The sequence below is a fragment of the Columba livia genome, chromosome 25, assembly GCF_036013475.1.
Source record: "Columba livia isolate bColLiv1 breed racing homer chromosome 25, bColLiv1.pat.W.v2, whole genome shotgun sequence".
Classification (NCBI taxonomy): domain Eukaryota; kingdom Metazoa; phylum Chordata; class Aves; order Columbiformes; family Columbidae; genus Columba; species Columba livia.
Window position 1 is genome coordinate 3,724,408 of NC_088626.1, and position 20,213 is coordinate 3,744,620.

Sequence of the window (20,213 nt, forward strand, 5' to 3'; positions counted from 1 at the left end):
CTTTTCCAACCAAAATGACCCTACGCGCTTTCCAAACACAGGTTCTGGGGTGATTGGGTGCTCCAGGCACTTCAAAATAGAAACCTCCACAACTCGCTTTGCTCCTATTTTTTTATGTGTGTGTATATATATATATATATATATAAAATATATATATATTAACCTTGTGATATCGGTAGTTAAGTCACTGGCGTAACAATGTCAGATACAAACAGCTCAAAGAGTAAAAATGACACAGTCCAGACTGTCACCTCTCAGTCCCCTGCAGCGGTGAGTGGCTCTGGCACGTGCTCTGTGGCTCGGCCACCGCTGTGTCCCCACCAGCTCTGCAGGGAACGACCCAGGGTGGGACGGAACCTACAGCTTGGTGTGGCGGTGAAAAGCCGGGGAGCTGTAGGCGGGTTGGTTGTGCCAGGTTGAGTAGAGCCGGTGCCGCAACGAGCTCTCATAGGACGCCGGGTAGCGCCCGGGGCTGGTCGCCAGCGGCCGGCACAGCTCCGCGGTGGCCACCAACGGGCTGGGGAAAGCGGGGATGACAAAGGGGCTGATGGAGAGGGACGGTGCCGCCGGCACGCCGTGCGTTTTGAGGTGCTCCAGCGGGTTCCCGAAGCTGGCCGGGAAATGCAGCATCGCTCCCTTATAACCGTCCGGGGCTTGCGGCAGCACCGTGGCGTAGCCAGGGCTGGCTACCACCGCCTTGGGTTTGGCCACCCTGGGCGAGCCAGTGCCTGTGTCGCTGCCATCAGCCTCCGTCACCAAGGGGGAGATGGCGCGGAGCTTCCCCCCGGGGCCGAACGCCGTCTCCTCCTCCCGGCCCCGCTTGCCCCTGGGCGCCGTGGGGACAAAACCGGTGCCAGGTGCCACCCAGCAGCCGGTGATGGTGGCCGCTGGCCGGTTCTCCCCGCTCCATGACCGCCCCGCTTTGCTCCGCAGGTCTTGGGGCTGCTCTGGCTCCTCGGATGGCAACGAGAAGGTGGAAGGTGGCTCCAAAAAATCCCTGAAGCTGGAGAAGTGTCCCCAGAGGGGGTGGCGGGTGCCGGGCTGCAGCCCCTCGCTGCGGCAGGCGTGGAAGCAGCCGGTGACCACGGTGGGCGCCGGATCCCCCTCCTCGGCGCGCGGGGACGTGCCGGTGATGGGTCCCACGTCGCTTCTGGTGCTCGGAGCTGGATCTGGAGCTACCGGTGGCTCCGGGCTCCTCTGGGGGGGCTCGGGACAGTGACGTTTGTGACAGTGCAGGGACTCGGCCTCGCTGACCTGCGCCAGCAGCTTCTTCTTGGCCAGCGGTGACATGATGGGGTGGGCGCCTTTGGAGTAGAAACTGGAGAAAAGGCGCTTGTAGGATTCGCTGTGGGTCCCGCTGGGGCCAGGAGCGCCCTCCGGGGGGTTTGGGGTGGGGGGCACCGGGCTGGAGCACCCTCCTTGCTCCAGGGTGTCCCTTGTGTCCTCTGTCACCTCTGGTGTCACCTTCTCCGGAGGCGCCTGCAAAAAGGTGAGTCGGGGGGTGGGTGTTGCATCCTCATGGGTCCCCTCCCCATGTCTTCCAGCCCCCAAATCTCCTTGTCGGTCCCTCCTTGCTCTGCCCCAGCCACCCCAATGGGTGGGGACATACATGGGGGGGTCTGCCGAAGTGGAAGGGAGCCAGGGGGGTCACACACCTGCTCCCGGCCCTTCTCCTTCTTGCTCCTCCTGCTCTTCTTCCCCGTCTCTTTGGAGACCTTGTACTGCTTGCGGGGCTTGCTGGGGGGCAGAGGTTTGTCCTCCTCCCCCTTGAGATGCCGCACGTACGGGAGGAGCAGCCTGAGGTGAGGGGACAATGGGGGGGACGGTGAGAACCGGTGCCGGGAAGGGAAACTGAGGCACGGAGCGGCACCCCCGGCTCGTCCCTACCTCTCGTAGTGCCGGCGGGTGCAGGTGGCCGCGCTGGTGCTGCCGCGGCTGCCGCCCAGCTCGTCGTACACGTTCTTCCAGAGCCGGCGGCCCGTCACCTGCGGGGGACGGGGTGAGACCCCCGGGACTCAGGGACACCCAAGGGACACCCAGGAGACACCAGGGGACATCGCTTACCAGCTCGTAGTCTCCTAATTTCTCCACGGCTTTGTAGATCTTCCAAAGATTTACTGGGAAGAGAGATGCCGAGGGTCAGGGGGACATGGGGGTCTGGAGGACACGGGGTTGGGGGGACACGGGTGTCACTGCGTCCCTTTGGGGGGTGCCACGTACTCTGCTTGAAGCCAAGGTGGGGGATCCTCTCGATGGGCGTGTGTCGCTCCTTCATGAATTTGTAGAGGCTGACGAGGAAGGCTTCCTCCTCCTCTTTCTCACCCCTGGGGGGGTTTTCTTCCACTGGTTTGTCCGGCTCGGAACCATCATCCTGCGAGAGAGGAGCCCGAGGGGAAACTGAGGCACAGCAGATGGACCTGACACCCTGTTACCAACAGGAGCCCCAGGGGAAACTGAGGCACAACAGACGGACTTGACATCCTGTCTCCAAGAGGAGCCCAAAGGGAAACTGAGGCACAGCAGAAGGACATGGCACCCCATCGTCACCAAGAGGAGACCCAGGGGAAACTGAGGCACAACAGATGGACCTGACACCCCTTTACCAAGAGGAGCTACAGGGGAAACGAAGGCACAACCGGAGGGGAAACAGGCACAGTGGATGGACCTGACACCCCATTATCACCAAGAGGAGCTACAGGGGAAACTGAGGCACAGCAGATGGACCTGACACCCCATTATCACCAAGAGGAGCCCCAGGTAGGAAACTGAGGCACAACAGATGGACCTGACACCCCATCATCACCAAGAGGAGCCCAAGGGCAAACTGAGACACAACCCAAGGGGAAACTGAGGCACAGCGGACAGACCTGACACCCCATCATCACCAAGAGGAGCCCAAGGGGAAACTGAGGCACAACAGATGGACCTGACACCCCATCATCACCAAGAGGAGCCCAAGGTAGGAAACTGAGGCACAGTGGATGGACCTGACACCCCATCATCACCAAGAGGAGCCCAAGGGGAAACTGAGGCACAACAGATGGACCTGACACCCCATCATCACCAAGAGGAGCCCAAGGGGAAACTGAGGCACAGTAGATGGACCTGACACCCCATTATCACCTAGAGGAGCCCAAGGGGAAACTGAGGCACAGTGGACAGACCTGACACCCCATTATCACCTAGAGGAGCCCAAGGGGAAACTGAGGCACAGTGGACAGACCTGACACCCCATTATCACCTAGAGGAGCCCAAGGGGAAACTGAGGCACAGTGGACAGACCTGACACCCCATCATCACCAAGAGGAGCCCAAGGGGAAACTGAGGCACAACCCAAGGGGAAACTGAGGCACGGCGGACAGACCTGACATCCCTCACCAAGAGGTGCCTCAGGGGAAACTGAGGCACAGTGGATGGACATGACACCCCATAATCACCAAGAGGAGCCCAAGGGGAAACTGAGGCACAGTAGGTGGACCTGACGCCCCATCATCACCAAGAGGAGCCCAAGGGGAAACTGAGGCACAGTAGATGGACCTGACACCCCATCATCACCAAGAGGAGCCCCAGGGGAAACTGAGGCACAGTAGATGGACCTGACACCCCATCATCACCAAGAGGAGCCCCAGGGGAAACTGAGGCACAGTAGATGGACCTGACACCCCATTATCACCAAGAGGAGCCCAAGAGGAAACTGAGGCACAGTGGATGGACCTGACACCCCATCATCACCAAGAGGAGCCCCAGGGGAAACTGAGGCACAGTGGATGGACCTGACACCCCATCATCACCAAGAGGAGCCCCAGGGGAAACTGAGGCACAGTGGATGGACCTGACGCCCCATCATCACCAAGAGGAGCCCCAGGGGAAACTGAGGCACAGTGGATGGACCTGACGCCCCATCATCACCAAGAGGAGCCCCAGGGGAAACTGAGGCACAACAGATGGACCTGACGCCCCATCATCACCAAGAGGAGCCCCAGGGGAAACTGAGGCACAACAGATGGACCTGACACCCCATCATCACCAAGAGGAGCCCCAGGGGAAACTGAGGCACAACCCAAGGGCAAACTGAGGCATGGCGGACAGAGGTGACACCCCATCATCACCAAGAGGAGCCCAAGGGGAAACTGAGGCACAGTGGATGGACCTGACACCCCATCATCACCAAGAGGAGCCCCAGGGGAAACTGAGGCACAGTGGATGGACCTGACACCCCATCATCACCAAGAGGAGCCCCAGGGGAAACTGAGGCACAGTGGATGGACCTGACACCCCATCATCACCAAGAGGAGCCCCAGGGAAAACTGAGGCACAACAGATGGACCTGACACCCCATCATCACCAAGAGGAGCCCAAGGGGAAAATGAGGCACAGTGGATGGACCTGACACCCCATCATCACCAAGAGGAGCCCCAGGGGAAACTGAGGCACAGTGGATGGACCTGACACCCCATTATCACCAAGAGGAGCCCAAGGGGAAAATGAGGCACAGTGGATGGACCTGACACCCCATCATCACCAAGAGGAGCCCCAGGGGAAACTGAGGCACAGTGGATGGACCTGACACCCCATTATCACCAAGAGGAGCCCCAGGGGAAACTGAGGCACAGTGGATGGACCTGACACCCCATCATAACCAAGAGGAGCCCCAGGGGAAACTGAGGCACAACAGATGGACCTGACACCCCATTATCACCAAGAGGAGCCCAAGGGGAAACTGAGGCAAGGCGGACAGACCTGACATCCCTCACCAAGAGGTGCCTCAGGGGAAACTGAGGCACAGCTCTAGGGGAAACTGAGGCACAGTGGATGGACATGACACCCCATAATCACCAAGAGGAGCCCAAGGGGAAACTGAGGCACAACCCAAGGGGGAACTGAGGCACAGTGGACAGAGGTGACACCCCATCATCACCAAGAGGAGCCCAAGGGGAAACTGAGGCACAGTGGACAGAGGTGACACCCCATCATCACCAAGAGGAGCCCCAGGGGAAACTGAGGCACAACAGATGGACCTGACACCCCATCATCACCAAGAGGAGCCCAAGGGGAAACTGAGGCACAGTGGACAGAGGTGACACCCCATCATCACCAAGAGGAGCCCCAGGGGAAACTGAGGCACAACATATGGACCTGACACCCCATTATCACCAAGAGGAGCCCAAGGGGAAACTGAGGCACAACAGATGGACCTGACACCCCATTATCACCAAGAGGAGCCCCAGGGGAAACTGAGGCACATTGGATGGACCTGACTCCCCATCATCACCAAGAGGAGTCCAAGGTAGGAAACTGAGGCACAGTGGATGGACCTGACGCCCCATTATCACCAAGAGGAGCCCAAGGGGAAACTGAGGCACAGTGGATGGACCTCAGCCCCATCACCAAGAGGATCCCAAAGGGAAACTGAGGCACAACAGGCACCAGGGCTGCAATTACCACCCAGCGCCGCTTAACGAGCCGCCGCTTCGTTAGCGGAGCCCTGGGCTGCCGGCCAAGTTGGTCAAAGCGCCAGAACGGGGCGAGAAGGCGAGGAAACAGCTTCCAGGAAAGCAGAAATTCATTCCCCCCCCCGCCGCGCCGCCGCCTTTCTCAGCTCAAAACGCTTCTCGTTTGTTTGTTCTACATTTTCCGGAGTTATAAAACTTGTTGCTATTTTTGGGCAAAGCAGCTGCTCGGCTCCCGAGTGCTTTATTATTATTATATTATTATGTTATTATTGTATTTTCCCTAAATTCTTTCTATTCTTTTCTCTTTTACGCGGTTGTTTAACGGCTCAACTATTTCGAGGCTTTTTTAAAGCAAAAAAGCAGCGGGGGGTGGGGGAATAAGCACCACAAAACCTCATCCCCCCGCTTTCCATTGAGCTAAAAATATTAATTAGATAAATTAAAAGCTTCTCTCTACAAAAATGCCCCGTTTGGGGTATTTCCCCCCCCCCCCAATGCTGGGAAATTCACCCTTTTCTTCCTCTTTTTTTTGCTTTCATAGATGGTTAAATAAATGTTCATACACCCCCCCCCCCCATTAAAATATGGGGGTTCAGTGTTTCCTCCCTCCCAAAATGCACTTACAGCAGGTTTGGTGGCGCTGGGGGGTTCTTGGGGGTCCTCCATGGGGGGGGAGTTGTCGTCTTTCATCTTAAGAGGGGTCCTGGAAGGTTCAAAGATAAAAAGGGGGGTGTGAGACACCCCAAATTGTTCCCCCCCACCCTTATTAATTGGGCCACGGTGTCGCCCGCCAGGCACCGAAATCGGCCGTTCGGCCGATTTCGGTGCCTGGCGGGCGACACCGTGGCCTAAAGCTCTTCCCCGGGTGCCCCCCCCCAAATTCAGAAGCAAATTTAGGGTTCACCCCCCCCATGACACCCCAAATTCTCCCTTTTTCCGCCCCCCCCCGCCCACTTTGAGTGCAAAACCTTGCAAAACAAGCCGTGTCAAGACGTGGAAACTGCTGCAAGGGGTGGTGGGGACCCCAATTCCCTAATTTCCCCCCCCCGCCAAAGAATCCCGGTCCCGCTCACCCGCGGCCGCCGCGCCATGTGACGGGCGGCGGGGTGGTGGCCACGCCCCGAAGCGGTGATTGGGCGGCGCGGACACGCCTCCTGCGCTTATTGGACAACGGAGCTGCCCGTCCCCTATAATAAGGGGATAATGGGAGTTGTAGTCCTTGTGTGTCCACGCGTGTCCATGTGTGGTCACGTTTGTTCACGTCTGTCCAACCCTCCAAGGATGGTGACTCCAGCACTGCCCTGGGCAGCCTGTTCCAATGCCCCACAGCCCTTTGGGGAAGAAATTGTTCCCCAGATCCAACCTCAACCTCCCCTGGCGCAACTTGAGGCCGTTTCCTCTGCTCCTGGCGCTTGTTCCTGGGGAGCAGAGCCCGACCCCCCTGGCTCCAAGCTCCTTTCAGGCAGTTCAGAGATCAGAAGGTCTCCCCTCAGCTCCTGTTCTCCAGCTGAACCCCCAGGTCCCTCACCCCTCCCGTACATGTGAAGAACACGCGTGTCCACACCCCCACGTGCCCCAGCCGTGATTTCGGGTTTGGTTCCCGGCACAGCGAAGGCGCTGACGTGATTTCCTCCCTTTCTGGTATCGCTACAAAAATACAGGAAACCCAGCGGGGGGGGGGGACGGGGATAACAGGGGCTTTTGGGGTGAAAAGCGGTTGATTCGGGACTGAACAACTCAACCTGCCTCGCATTAAACCCAGCAGCGGGGGAGCTTTGTGCCTGTAATCCAGGCGGCCGAATGTGACAGCAGGGCTGTAATTACATGTTTATTGTAATAATAATTAACGGTGCTTTAGTGGCGCAAAAGCCGGGCTGGAGGAGCTGAGACCGGACAAACTCATCCCACCCACAACTTCCCACCGCCCACAGACCCGCGGTGCCTCTTCGGGGCTCGTTCTCATTAACAGAGTCACCTCGTTAAGCCAAATTCGGGGTGTTTAGGCCCAAATTCCCAGCGATGGGCGTCGCGGTGCTGCCGGCGGCCGGAGCGCGGGGCCGGGAATAGCGCGGGAGCGGCGCCAAAGCCATGACGGAGGGTGAGTAATGGGTTGAAGTCATCGCTTCCCCGGCGAAAATAACCCCCTTACATCACCCAGCGCCGGGCACACGGACCCGCCAGCACCGGGGGGGTGGGATGAAGGCTCGGGGTGTTCACCATTGATGTGGGTCCCCAATTTTCTCCCCTCTTTTGGGGGTTCCCACCGCCCGGTGTGTTCGTTGCAGCCGTGGTATGTGCTGAGTTTGGCCGGTCTCGGCTCGGCGGGATGGGGGGGGTGGCAAAGAGGGGGTGACATGTGGCTCGTGGTGGGTGACACGACCCTCCCCAAGGGACCCCCCAGTACTCACCGGCTCCGAGGTGACGGGCGGGCGGCTCATGGGAGGACGAGGCTTTGCTGGTGTCACGGTACCGGGGGGATGACGGGCTGGGGGGGGGATGAGTCATCCCCACTCTGGGAAGTGCGTGTGTGAGTGTGAGCGAGTCTGCGGGTGCCATTGACTCGTTCGTTACTGGAACGGACGCGCTTTTCGGGGTTCAGCCCCGTGCTGGATGACTGTGCCGGACTTTCCAGCCTGAGCCCCTGGGTGATGATGTGGCCAACGGTGACGCTTGGTCCCCAGGGGGTTTGGGGGCATGGATGGGTCGTGGTGGCCGTGATGCTCATGGGTTGTGATCCTGGTTCCATTGAGAGGGTGGTTTTGCTGGGAAAAGCAAACAGGGATGGAGCCACCGGTGTCCCCTGGGATGGGATCACCCCAAAACGGGGACAGAGCTGCCAGTGTCCCCTGGGATGGGATCACCCCAAAACGGGGACAGAATGACTGATGTCTCCTAGGCGGGGATCACCCCCAAAACGGGGACAGAGTCACTAGACATCACTCCCCAAATGGGGACAGAGCCACTGGTGTCCCCTGGGATGGGATTACCCCAAAATGGGGACAGAGCCACCAGTGTCCCCTGGGATGGGATCATCCCAAAATAGGGACAGAGTCACTAGACATCACCCCCCAAATGGGGACAGAGCCACCGGTGTCCCCTGGGATGGGATCACCCCAAAATGGGAACAGAGCCACCAGTGTCCCCTGGAATGGGATCACCCCCAAAACGCGGACAGAGTGACCAGTGTCCCCTGAGATGGGATCACCCCAAAAATGGGGATGGAGCCACCAGTGACCCTAGGCTGGCATCACCCCCAAACCGGGGACAGAGCCACTGGGCATCACCCTCAAAATGGGGACAGAGCCACTGGTGTCCCCTGGGATGGGGATCACCCCAAAAATGGGGACAGAGTGACCAGTGTCCCCTGGGCTGGGGGTCACCCCCAAAATGGGGACTGAGCCCCCAGCATCACTTGGGTACCACTTTCCAGGGACACTGTCCCTTGTCCCCACGTTGAGCATCCCAGTCCCATGGGACTGAGGCCACCCATAAGTAGGGGACAGTTGGGGCTGGACTGGCGCTACTGGAGAGCACCCATGGGTGCCCCCTGAGAATCCCCCCCCTTAAGAAAGAGCCTCCCCAAAACAAGAGAAAAATCCCCCGTTGAGTCATTTTGGGCCAACAATCAGAGACAGGAGCAGCGGGGGGACATTGGGGGGACATCTGGCTCCTGTCCCCCCCCTGGGGCTAGAAAAGGGGGTGACATTAACCCTTTCATTCCAGGAACACACCTGCCTTTAACTTAATAATAACATGATTTAATGAAAACAGCAAAAGAAACTAACAAAAAAAAACCCCAACCACTTGGGTTTCTATTCCTGACTCTGGTTTCTATTTGAGCAGAATGGGGGGGTCTGAAGCCGGGGGGGGGGGAGTAGCTGAGTCCTGCCTCAGTTTCCCCTTTCACACGGTGGCTGAGGGACTCAGCATCAGCTCTGGATGGGAATATATTGAATTTCAGGGCTTTTTTCCAGCAGGAGAAGCTTTTCTGCAGCATGGGGGGGTTATTATTCAATCTCATGTAAGAGATGCTGGGGGGAAAAGGGGAAGATGTTGGTGGGGTGACGTTGGCCATAGGTGCAATGAAAGGCATCAGGGCTCAGCCAGGGTGCAAAACCAAGCACCGGGTTCTGCTAAAAATGAGAAGGAAAAGAAGATGGAAAAGGAAAAGATGATGGAAAAGGAAAAGATGATGGAAAAGGAAAAGAAGATGATGGAAAAGGAAAAGAAGATGATGGAAAAGGAAAAGAAGGAAAGACGGAGCCAAATCTGGATTGGTGGCACCAGCATCACCGACACCCCCTTTGGGCACAAACAGCGGCAAGAGGGTTCGTTATCTCAGGGGGGTTTGGGAATTTGGGGTTTTGGGGATCGCCAGCACCCTCCTCCTTTGGGTTCAAAGGTACAAAGACGCAGCTCTGATCTGTAAATTATGAATATGAAGCTGTAAAATAACTCCCTGAATTTAATTACCCCGTGATTAAGCGGTGTGATTGCTATGAAAACAGCCTCACGTGCGCCGAGAGATGCTGCGCACACACCAGCATGGGGGGGTTATTATTTAGGAGGTTAAACCCCCTTGATTTAGCAGAGTAACCAGGGACGGATGTTTTAAGTGCTGGGGGGCGGTTTGGGTGCCCCCCATTGATGGCACCCCAAAAAAACCCAATACAATTAAACAGCATTCTATGGAAAAAAAACAGTTGCAGAACCAATACAAGGCCTTGGTACTTATATTGGAAATGGCTTTTAAAGTGTCAATAATTGTTTGCTGCTGAATAAAGCAATAACCAAATGGAAAGTTAAATATATTAAACTTTTTGACATGTTTTTTGGTTGGCATGTTAAATATTTTCTGATGCTTTGGGGGTGACTGTTGCTCTTCCCATTTTCTTTAGGTCAACATATGGTTCGTGGCAACACTGGTTTAAAATCTCTTTATGGGAATCAGTCTGGGGTGAGACAAGTGGTTAAAAAAGGACGATTTTAGAGTATTTTCTGTTTCCATAATTGCAGCCTGGCTGCCGTAACAGTGACGATAGTTTGGAGCACTGAAAATCGTTACTACATTCCCATCATGGCCCCAGTTGGACCCCAGTTACCGACTGGTGAGCTCTTGAACCTGATGGATACAGGGTTCTGAAATACCCCATCCAAACGGGCTGCAAACCGGGGTGTCAACATCTCACACCCCCACAACACGGGGGGAGACACGGCCGAACGCCAGCCTGACCATGAGGCTTTTTCCAGGGGAAAATTAATTAATGAGGCACTAATGAGGCTTAGTGACCTCCACCTGGGGTATCCAGCACCTATGGGACCTATTTAATCTCAGGTCAGCCAGAGGGTCTGTTTCTGCTGGATGTGGGGGGCATAGGGGGGTGGAAATTCATAGGTTGTGCACCTACAGAAACATCCATCACCATAAAGGACTATATAGGGGTCCTTTATAGACCCAGGCACCCTATAGACCCCGCCTGGGGCTCTGGCAGGGTTGTGGGTGGCATGTTTGGGTGACCACAAACCCACCTGGAGACACCCACGGGTGGATGTGATGGACAAGGAGCGAAACATCTTTGATGAGAAGAATTGGTGTTGAGCTGCTCCAGGGGACGCTGAGGTTGGAAATTTGGGATAATTTCTTCCCCAAAGGGCTGTCGGGCATTGGAACCCAGGACAGTGTTGGAGTCACCATCCCTGGAGGGTTGGACAGACAGACAGACATGAGGTTCTCAGGACATGGGGCAGTGCTGGGGGTGGGTTATAGTTGGACTCGATGATCTTGAGGGTCTTCCCCAACCAAAACGATCCTGTGATTTGATTTTCTCTTCGGCACCTCCACCTTGCGGCACATCCTGTGGCGCTCGGCCCCTTCCTGCCCGCGAGGAGGAGGAGGAAGAGCCGCGAAGGCTGCGAGGGCGCTGGGGGAAGGAGCTCAGCCCCAGCCGCCCCCTTTTGCCCCGCATGGAGGTGGCCCCATGGCTTTTCTGCGGCGGCTCTTTGGTTTGTCGGAGAAGAAGAAGCGGCTGCCGAGGTGGTACGAGCACATCAAGAGGGACGTCGACCCTGAGGAGACCTGGCTTGTGCTGGGCGAGTTGGGGGATGGCGCCTTCGGGAAGGTCTTTAAGGTAGGAAAACACCCCAAAATGCTGCCGGTGCCCCGAGGGTTTTGCAGATGTTTTATTATACTTTTTTGGTTTTGCTTCTGTCATGTAAAAAGCTAAAAAGCTTCTAAACAGCCCCAAATTTCCAGCAGAGGATGGTGGGGGCCTCACCTGGCGCTGGCTCAGCCCATCCCCAACCACTGACATGGGGACAAGCAGCGGCTCTGGGGACACCCCGTTTGTTGGCGGGTTTTGGCCCCTCAGTTGGAGCGCGGGGGTTGAGCCGGGGATGTTTTTCTCTGAAAACGCGACACAGAGCACGACAGGAAACCCAAATTCACGGTTCGTCACCCCGCGGCAGCAGCCGCCTTCCGGGGCTGGTGGCCGTGATGGTCCTGGTCCCTGTCCTGGTTGGTTTGTCCTGGTCAAACCCATCACCTCCTCCCTCTCCGGCCTTTTTGGGGCAACCGGATGCCTCAGCATCACTCACAGGATGGCATTTCTCTGTGGAACCTCCAAATTGTCCTTTGGGGGGTATAGCTGAGCCCCTGTAGGGCTGTATTGCATCCATGGGAGGATGGAGCTTGATGGTGAGTTTTGGGATGCCCTGGGACACATGCACCGGGTGGCACAGCCACACTGGGGCCACCACATTGGCCACATACCCTGGTGACAGTGACGTCCCCATGTCTGTCCTTGGCATTTGGCTCAGTGGCACCAAGCACCCAAGGAGGGATGTGGCAGGTCCAAGCTTCCCCCTCATCAAAAACTGTTGGGATGCTCCTTTTGTACCCCCTGATTTGCCCCTCAAAATGTCTCCACCAGGCACAGAACAAGGTGACGGGGGTGCTGGCAGCCGCCAAGGTGATCAACACCCCTAGCGAGGAGGAGCTGGAGGATTATGTGGTGGAGATTGAGATCTTGGCTTATTGCGACCATCCCAACATCACCAAGCTGCTGGACGCGCTCTACTGGGATGGGCGGCTCTGGGTGAGCTGGGGGGTCCTGGTCCCCCCACTTCCTGGACATAAACTGGGGTCCCACCAGCATCTCAGGGCTGGGGGGGACTCGGGTTGGATGGGACACGTTTGTAGAGCAGGATGGGAAACATCTCCCTGCAGATCTTGGTGGAGTTTTGTCCCGGAGGGGCCGTGGATGCAGCAATTTTGGGTAAATAAATGGGTTTTTTTTGCGCTGGTTTGGGGTGAGATTGCCAAATTTCACAGCGTGGAAAGGAATCCTGGCATCTCCAGGAGGGAGGATGGGTTGGGGTGCTGGGGCGGGAGCATCGTTAGCGGTTGGGGTTCGTTTACGCTGCTGGCAGAGCTGGAGAAGGGGCTGACGGAGGAGCAGATCCAGGTGGTTTGCAAGCAGCTGCTGCTGGCGCTGCGGTACCTGCATGGCCGCAGGATCATCCACAGGGACGTCAAGGCCGGCAACGTCCTCCTCACCCTGGATGGGGACGTCAAGCTGGGTGAGTCTTGGGGTGACACCCCAGGGGTGCTCTGACCCCCTCCATGGATCCTCTTCAACCGCCGCTTTCCACTCTGCAGCTGATTTTGGTGTCTCGGCCAAAAACTCAAGCACAGTCCAGCGCCGCGTGTCCTTCATTGGCACCCCGTACTGGTAGGTGTGGGGCAGGAATCCCTTGGGGTGCTGGGATTTTGGGGGGCTGGGGGAGCCCAGGTGTCATGCTCCACCTGTGGATGCTCTGAACCAGCTCCTCAACACCAGGAGCATCTCAAGGATCCAGATCTTCCCTCCTCCAGCCAATACCAGCTCCAGGGTGGGCTTCTCAGTAGCATGAGCATTGGGTTCTTCTCCCAAGGAACAAGAGGAACTGGCCTCAAGTTGCGCCAGGGGATGTTGAGGCTGGATGTGGGGAACAATTTCTCCCCCAAAGGGCTGTGGGGCATTGGAACAGGCTGCCCAGGGCAGTGCTGGAGTCACCATCCCTGGAGGGTTGGACAGACGGACATGAGGTTCTCAGGACATGGGGCAGTGCCGGGGTGGGGGTAACAGTTGGACTCAATGAGCTTGAGGGACTTTTCCAACCAAAATGCTTCTGTGATTCTATGACACATGGGGTGCTGGTGGGTACAAACTCCTCCTGAGGCAGCTTTGGAAGAGTTGAGGTCAAATCTCAGCTCTTTTCCATGTAGGGTTGTCTCTGGAGGGGTTGGCACCTGGGTTTGGTTTCATGGGGATATACCAGCCCCCAGCCCAGGGCAGGGTGGTCCTGTTATTATCTCCTCCTGCACAGGATGGCCCCGGAGGTGGTGCAGTGCGAGACGTCCAAGGAGAACCCCTACGGCTACAAGGCTGACATCTGGTCACTGGGCATCACACTGATTGAGATGGCAGAGATGGAGCCCCCCTACCACGAGCTGAACCCCCTCCGGGTGCTGCTGAGGATCGCCAAGTCCCAACCACCCACCCTGCGTCACCCCAAGAGATGGTGAGTCCCCATGGAGACATCATCCCAAAGCTGATGTTGGTGGAGAAGTTGTCCCATGTGGCAGCTCCTGCTTGAAGCCATGTCTGGGCAGCTAGGATGGCTTTTTGGACCGTAAGTCATGATTCCTCCAAGCCCAGCTCTGGAGGTGACACCATGAAGTTCCCATCACACCACCTTTGCGCCCAGAAGATGACCCTGGTGGGCAGAACCATGGTGGGGACCTTCTGCCAAGGTGCTAGCAGAGTCTGGGTGTCCCTAGCATCACCCCAACCTCTGTGGGGTCCACACTGGTGGTGACAAGGAGCTTCAGGCACCATGTGCTCACGAGGACCATCCCACAGGTCTGAGGACTTCAAGGACTTCCTGAGGAAATCCTTGGAGAAGAGCCCTGAGGCACGGTGGTCGGCCAGCCAGCTTCTGCAGGTGGGTCGCACCCATTGTCACCTGCCCAGGGGTGGTGGGACCAACCCTGGTGCCATCCCTGCTCACCCCCATCCCTCCCACCCAGCACCCCTTTGTCGTGGGTATCTCTGACAAGCGGCCGCTCCGGGAGCTGGTGGCTGAAGCCCGGGCTGATGTGCTGGAGGAAGAGGATGAGGAGGAAGGTCCGGTGGCCTTGGTGCGTGAGGAGAGGTTGGCTGGGGTGTAAGATCCCTCCAACTCTTTCCATAAGCTCGTTGAGCTTCACCTCTTCCCATGTTGTCTACCCCACAGCCTGGGCAGGAGCATGGAGAGTCCTCCTGTCCCCCAACTCCAGGGGGTCACATGGATCTTCAGCCCCCAGATGCTGTGGGGAGAGTCCTTGAGGAGCTGGATGTCCCATCTGATGTCCAAGCGGTGGCAGAGCCCAGAAGCACAAGAGCATCCGATTTCTTGAAGCAAATGAGAAAGTCCTTGCCTGGGCCCGTGGGCTCCATGAGGGTCCCTGTGAAACGTCCGTCTGAGTTCTTGAAGCTGCTGCGGCGCAGATCGTTATTTGGGGAGTTGAAGCCCCAAGAACCAGCCAAGGAGCAGCGTGAGGCAGAGCCGAGAGGCTTGGAGATCATGGAGCTGGATGTTCCTCAAGGGACATCAGCCCCAGCAGAAACAGGAGGAGAAGTTCAAGTGTGTCAAGAGGAGGAGACCAACCTTCTGGGGACCTCCTGCGATGTGACCGAGCTCCCCTTGGGGCCACAGCGGGCAGGAGACCTTGCTGAAGTGAAAGAAACGAAGGTTGAGCAGGTTGGACCCAAGGCAGACCAGGTTGGACCCAAGGTGGAGCCACAGGAGAAAAGCCAACGTCCCAACCCATCACTGGTGACCGAAACATCCATGGAGGGACATCTTACAGTCCCACCGAGCCCTGGTTTGATCCCCAAAAGCAATGACAACACTGAGTCAAGCAGAGACTCTACTTTATGCTCACTGGCCCTGTCCACACCTGTGACCAGGGACTGGGACAGAGACTTGGCAGTGGGGCAGCTGGTGGCAGCCCTGGACCTGTGGACCTTGGCGACCAAAACCCAGAGCTTCAAGTCGCTGGCAGAGCATCAGCAGCGGGTTCCTCAGTCATTGCTAGACCTGAGGGTTGAGGTTGGCTTCTCTGGGGATGGAGATGGCCTTGGGGAGGATGGTGATGGGGCAGGGAGGGCACCTGTGGGACCTGAGGGTGCAGGGGAGACTGAGATGATGGAGCAGAGGGTGCCAGTGGGCGAGGTGTTTCTGATGCCTGGTGTGACGGAGGAGGTAGTGGTGAGGTTGGATGTGCTCAAGGGATGGCAGGAGCCCCTGGATGGAGAGAAGAACAAAGGGGAGAGAAACTCCATCATGTGTGAGCCCATTGCTGAGGTCCTGGACCTGGTTGAGCAGGAGGTGGGGAGGAATGAGGAGGAAGATGCAGATGATGTTGAAACTGGGGTGGAAACTTCTCCTGAGGAAGCCCTGGTGCTAGCAGAAGTTACACTGGAAGAGGATGTTGTAAAAGGGTGTTTGATTGGAGACTGTAAACCAGTGGAAGATGGAGCCAGCCTGGAAGAACTGATGTTGGATGGAGAGGAACCAGAGGCAGAACCTGCAGGAGAAGGACCTGTGAGTGAGGAGGCCCAAAATCCAGCAGAGGATTCATCCTTCATGGAGATGGCAGGGTTTGTTGGAGAAGAAATGGAGGAGAAAGAGGAAAACAGCTCCAGAGACAACCAGCCAAGGGCTGCTCCTGAGGATGGCTGGGAAGGACGAGCTGGAAATGGAGAGCTTGGAGAAGATGGGGTGCAGGTTGCTCCAGCTCCTGAAGAACCACCAAGAGATGAACCTGGAGAGGGGATGGGTGGCTTGAATGGTCATGGAGCAGCATCAGAGCTCCAGGAGACCTTTGGTGGACATCCAAAGGCCACGAAGACCATGAACTTTGGTGGCCTTGTCCGCGTGTCTTCCCAGGCGCGGGCAGCATGGGATGCAGGGACTACACCAGGTCCATCCATCACGGCAAAGCAAGGAGAGGAGCCATCCCCTGGGGAAAACCCTGCAGGTGTAGAAGGTCCAAACCCCCTTCCTGCAGCAGCACAACCTCTTCCCTCAGCTGGAGAAGCCCAAAAGGTGAGAAGTTCACAGGTGATGTGGCCATGTGAAGCTGCTCCCCCATTGCATGGGCTCCTATGTTGGGTTTAGGTCGTTTTGGGCCATCTGAGCTCAAATGGTTTGCTCCCGGTCACAGGAACCTGCGTCGCTCCAAAGGACGGTGAAGAAAACGCGGAGGTTTGTGGTGGATGGGGAGGAGGTGAGCGTGACAACCGCTGGGACCGTCGGCAAGGCTGGGGCAAGGGACGAGATGGTGCGATCGGCTCGGTGAGTAATGATGGTGGTGGGGGGGGGGGCACTGGGCTTCTCCCACACATTTCTGGCTGAGGAGGACCAGGGGCAAAGGGGAGAAGGTGCTGGAGACCTGGGGGGTTCAGCTGGAGAACAGGAGCTGTGGGGAGACCTTCTGATCTGTGAACTGCCTGAAAGGAGCTTGGAGCCAGGGGGGTCGGGCTCTGCTCCCCAGGAACAAGCGCCAGGAGCAGAGGAAACGGCCTCAAGTTGCCCAGGGGAGGCTGAGGTTGGATCTGGGGAACAATTTCTTCCCCAAAGGGCTGTGGGGCATTGGAACAGGCTGCCCAGGGCAGTGCTGGAGTCACCATCCCTGGAGGGTTGGACAGACGGACATGAGGTTCTCAGGACATGGGGCAGTGCCAGGGGTGGGTTATGGGTGGACTCAATTACCCTCAGTGTCTTTTCCAGCCCAAATGATTCTCTGAGTTTATGACTCCCCGAACCCTCAGGCGCCAGGAGCTGCGCGCGCTGCGGGTGCTGCAGAAGGAGGAGCAGCGAGCCCAGAGCCAGCTGGAGCAGAAGTTCCACCAGCAGCGGGAGCTGATGTTCCGTCACATCGAGCAGGAGATGATGGTAACCAGCACATTGTCCCTTGTCACCATGGGACAGCAATGTGCGATCAAGGGGGTGCTGGAGTCCCACTGAGATGCTGGGTCTGGGTGGGTTTGGTGGCTTTGGTGGCCGCTTGTAGTCCCTGCAGCCCTGTTAACCATACCTGTGTGGCAGAGCAAGAAGGAGTTCTACGACCGGGAGGTGGAGAGCTTGGAGCGGCGCTGCCAGCAACTGAGGGAACGTCAGGAGCTGGAGTACACAGCAAGGCTGCAGGATGAGGCCAAGCGCCTCAAGTTGCTCCAGGAGAAGGACAGTGGGAGGAGGATGCAAGAGCTGAAGGGCAATGGGAGAGAGGTGAGGGCTGGGGCAGCGCCGGTGCCACCAGGAGCTTGGGGACCATCTTGGTTGTGTTTTGCGATGAAGTCCCCGCATCGCTTGCCGCAGGAGCAGCGGTTCCTGCAGCAGCAGCAGGAGGAACTCAACGCAGCCCTGCAGAGGGTTGTCCAGGAGCACAAGAAGAGGATGATGTCCATCGACTGGGAGTGCAGCAGCAAGATCCACAGCCTCAGGAGAGGTGGAGAGGGCTGGGAGGAGGAGGATGGAGGGGAGCAGCGCGGTCTGGGTTGGGGGTTTTGGGAGGTGGTGACGCTACTGCGGTCTTGCCCGGCAGCCCGCGAGTCGGTGGTGTGGAGCATGGAGCAGGGGCACCTCCAGGAGAAGTACCAGCTCTTCGGGCAGCAGGTGAAGGAGCAGCATGCGCTGCAGCAGCAGCAGCTCCGCAAGCGCCATGAGAAGGTGAAGTGGGAACCGGTGGTGATGTTCCCCGGCTCTGTAGGGTCCTGGCTCACCCTCCTGCCCCTGTCCCAGGAGATGGAGAGGGTGAAGCGCTTCCACCAGTTCCTGCTGGAGGATCTGAGGAGCCAGCATGCGCAGGAGCGGGCCCAGCTGCTGAAAAGCCAACGCTGCAATGCCAAAACCCATCTGGCCCTCTTCAAGGAGAACCTGAAGAGCCAGGAGGCCAGCGGGGCCAAGCAGAGGGCCAAGCAGGTACAAGGACCTGTCTTCCCCAAAGTCCCCGAAATGCAGCAAGCTCTGGGTTTTGGGGCAGGGGAGGGTGACACAGGCTTGTCCCCACCGTAGTTCCTGCAGCACGAGGAGCGACGGCAGCGAGAGGCGGTGCAGCAGCTGCAGGAGCAGCAGATGCAGCAGATGCAGGAGCTGCAGCAGCAACAGGCTGAGAGCCTGGCAGAGCTGGAGCAGATGCAGGTACAGGGATGGCTGCAAAACTGTCCCCCTGGGGGCTTCCACACCCTTGTGACCCCTCCTCAAACACTTCTCATGCCAAGAAAGCCCTTGAGGTGCTGGAGTAAGTTGAGAGAAGGGAATGGAGCTGGTGAGGGGCTGGAGAACAAGTGTGATGGGAGCGGCTGAGGGAACCAGAATAGGACCAGAGGAAACAGCCTCAAGTTGCACCAGGGGAGGTTGAGGTTGGATCTGGGAACAATTTCTTCCCCAAAGGGCTGTGGAGCATTGGAACAGGCTGCCCAGGGCAGTGCTGGAGTCACCATCCCTGGAGGGTTGGACAGATGGACATGAGGTTCTCAGGACATGCGGCAGTGCTGGGGTGGGGGTAATGGTTGGACTTGATGATCTGAAAGGTCTTTTCCAACCCAAACGATTCTCTGATTCCTTCCCATTTCTCTCCCAGAGTGAGAAGATGAGCCTCTTGGCCGAGCAGGAGAGGAGGCAGCTGGGGCGGCTGGAGCAGGAGCACGCCATGGAGCTCAGCCAGTGGAAGCAACGCCTGGCTGCACGCAAGGAGGTGAGAACATCTCCCCCCATCTCTGCCCATCTCACAGGACACGATGGAGGGGGACAAGCCCCTGTGACGTGGGACATGATGCTTTTCTCCTCCAGATGCTGGAGGAGGAGCTGGGGAACTCGCTGTTGGTGCAGCAGCGGGGAGGGCTGCCCAGCGCCCGCAGCAGAAACAGGATCAGCCGCTTCTTCCACCTCCCGTCCTGACACCACGCTGGGGTGACTGGGGACAAGGGACAGGCAGCTGCCTGGGGACAGTACCACGGCTCTGCTCGGAGGTGGGATGGAAGGATCTCGAGGGTGACACAAGGACCAGCTGCCCTGGGGGTGCTGAGATGCCGGGCAGGACATGATGCAGATCTCGGGGGGTGGTGTGGGGGTCCAAAACCCCTCACTGTGCTGGAGGGGTGGAGTGAAGCAGGAGCTGCCACCCCCGAGGACCCTTGGGGGTGTCACCCCACTGGTCTCCAAGCTGGGGATGCAGAGGTGTTGCTGGAGCTTCCTGCACGGAGCTCCCCTCAGCTGAATGGCAACTCGAGGAAATACATCCTTTCTTTGTTAATTAAGTCCCTGTTTGTGATTATTTTCCTTAAAAACTCTTATTTTGCATCCTTTGCGCAACTTGGGCCCCACCTTAGGGACAAGGTGACAGCCTGGAGCCAGCACTGGAGCCGGGTCCAGGCCCCACCACCCTGCCCAGAGCTGTTCTCACCAAACTCATCAGCGCGCTGAGGGCACTAATTAACCCTAATGGCCTGAACCAGCCTCCCAGGGGGCCTTGAGCCACCTTCGTGGCCCAGCAGCTCCAGCAGAGCTCAGCTCAAGCACTCCAGTCCCTGCCAGAGCTGCACTGGTAACACTGGTGTCCTACCTCATCACCTCAGACAGAACAGGAGCTGAGGGGAGACCTTCTGATCTCTGAACTGCCTGAAAGGAGCTTGGAGCCAGGGGGGTTGGGCTCTGCTCCCCAGGAACAAGCGC

At 57.7% G+C, this 20,213-nt stretch overlaps 2 protein-coding genes across 5 annotated transcripts; one reads left to right on the plus strand and one right to left on the minus strand.

Annotated features, from left to right (window-relative positions):
* Positions 1 to 121: 121 nt before the first annotated feature.
* On the minus strand, positions 122 to 7,121 carry ARID5A (AT-rich interaction domain 5A). 2 transcript variants are annotated; one of them, XM_065041094.1, is made up of 7 exons: positions 6,527 to 7,121; positions 6,078 to 6,156; positions 2,221 to 2,371; positions 2,065 to 2,117; positions 1,888 to 1,985; positions 1,656 to 1,797; positions 122 to 1,479 (listed from the first exon to the last, which is right to left on the minus strand). In XM_065041094.1, the coding sequence occupies exons 2-7, from the start codon at positions 6,141 to 6,143 to the stop codon at positions 358 to 360; spliced, it is 1,632 nt and encodes a 543-aa protein (XP_064897166.1). In that variant the 5' UTR covers positions 6,144 to 6,156; positions 6,527 to 7,121; the 3' UTR covers positions 122 to 357. The 2 variants fall into 2 exon arrangements, with proteins under 2 accessions (XP_064897166.1, XP_064897165.1); XM_065041093.1 differs by having other exon boundaries at positions 6,422 to 6,546.
* A 69-nt stretch (positions 7,122 to 7,190) lies between these two features.
* LOC102090289 (STE20-like serine/threonine-protein kinase) lies at positions 7,191 to 19,798 on the plus strand. Of its 3 annotated transcripts, XM_065041082.1 has the most exons (19): positions 7,192 to 9,781; positions 10,470 to 11,581; positions 12,383 to 12,547; positions 12,679 to 12,727; positions 12,882 to 13,031; positions 13,111 to 13,183; positions 13,821 to 14,015; positions 14,357 to 14,438; positions 14,524 to 14,634; positions 14,730 to 16,586; positions 16,705 to 16,835; positions 17,312 to 17,435; positions 17,589 to 17,768; positions 17,859 to 17,988; positions 18,085 to 18,209; positions 18,282 to 18,461; positions 18,555 to 18,680; positions 19,123 to 19,236; positions 19,332 to 19,798. In XM_065041082.1, the coding sequence occupies exons 2-19, from the start codon at positions 11,432 to 11,434 to the stop codon at positions 19,437 to 19,439; spliced, it is 4,050 nt and encodes a 1,349-aa protein (XP_064897154.1). In that variant the 5' UTR covers positions 7,192 to 9,781; positions 10,470 to 11,431; the 3' UTR covers positions 19,440 to 19,798. The 3 variants fall into 3 exon arrangements, with proteins under 3 accessions (XP_064897153.1, XP_064897155.1, XP_064897154.1); XM_065041081.1 differs by having other exon boundaries at positions 7,191 to 9,781; positions 17,589 to 17,988; XM_065041083.1 differs by lacking the exons at positions 18,555 to 18,680; positions 19,123 to 19,236; positions 19,332 to 19,798 and having other exon boundaries at positions 7,191 to 9,781; positions 18,085 to 18,155; positions 18,250 to 18,461.
* Positions 19,799 to 20,213: the final 415 nt, after the last annotated feature.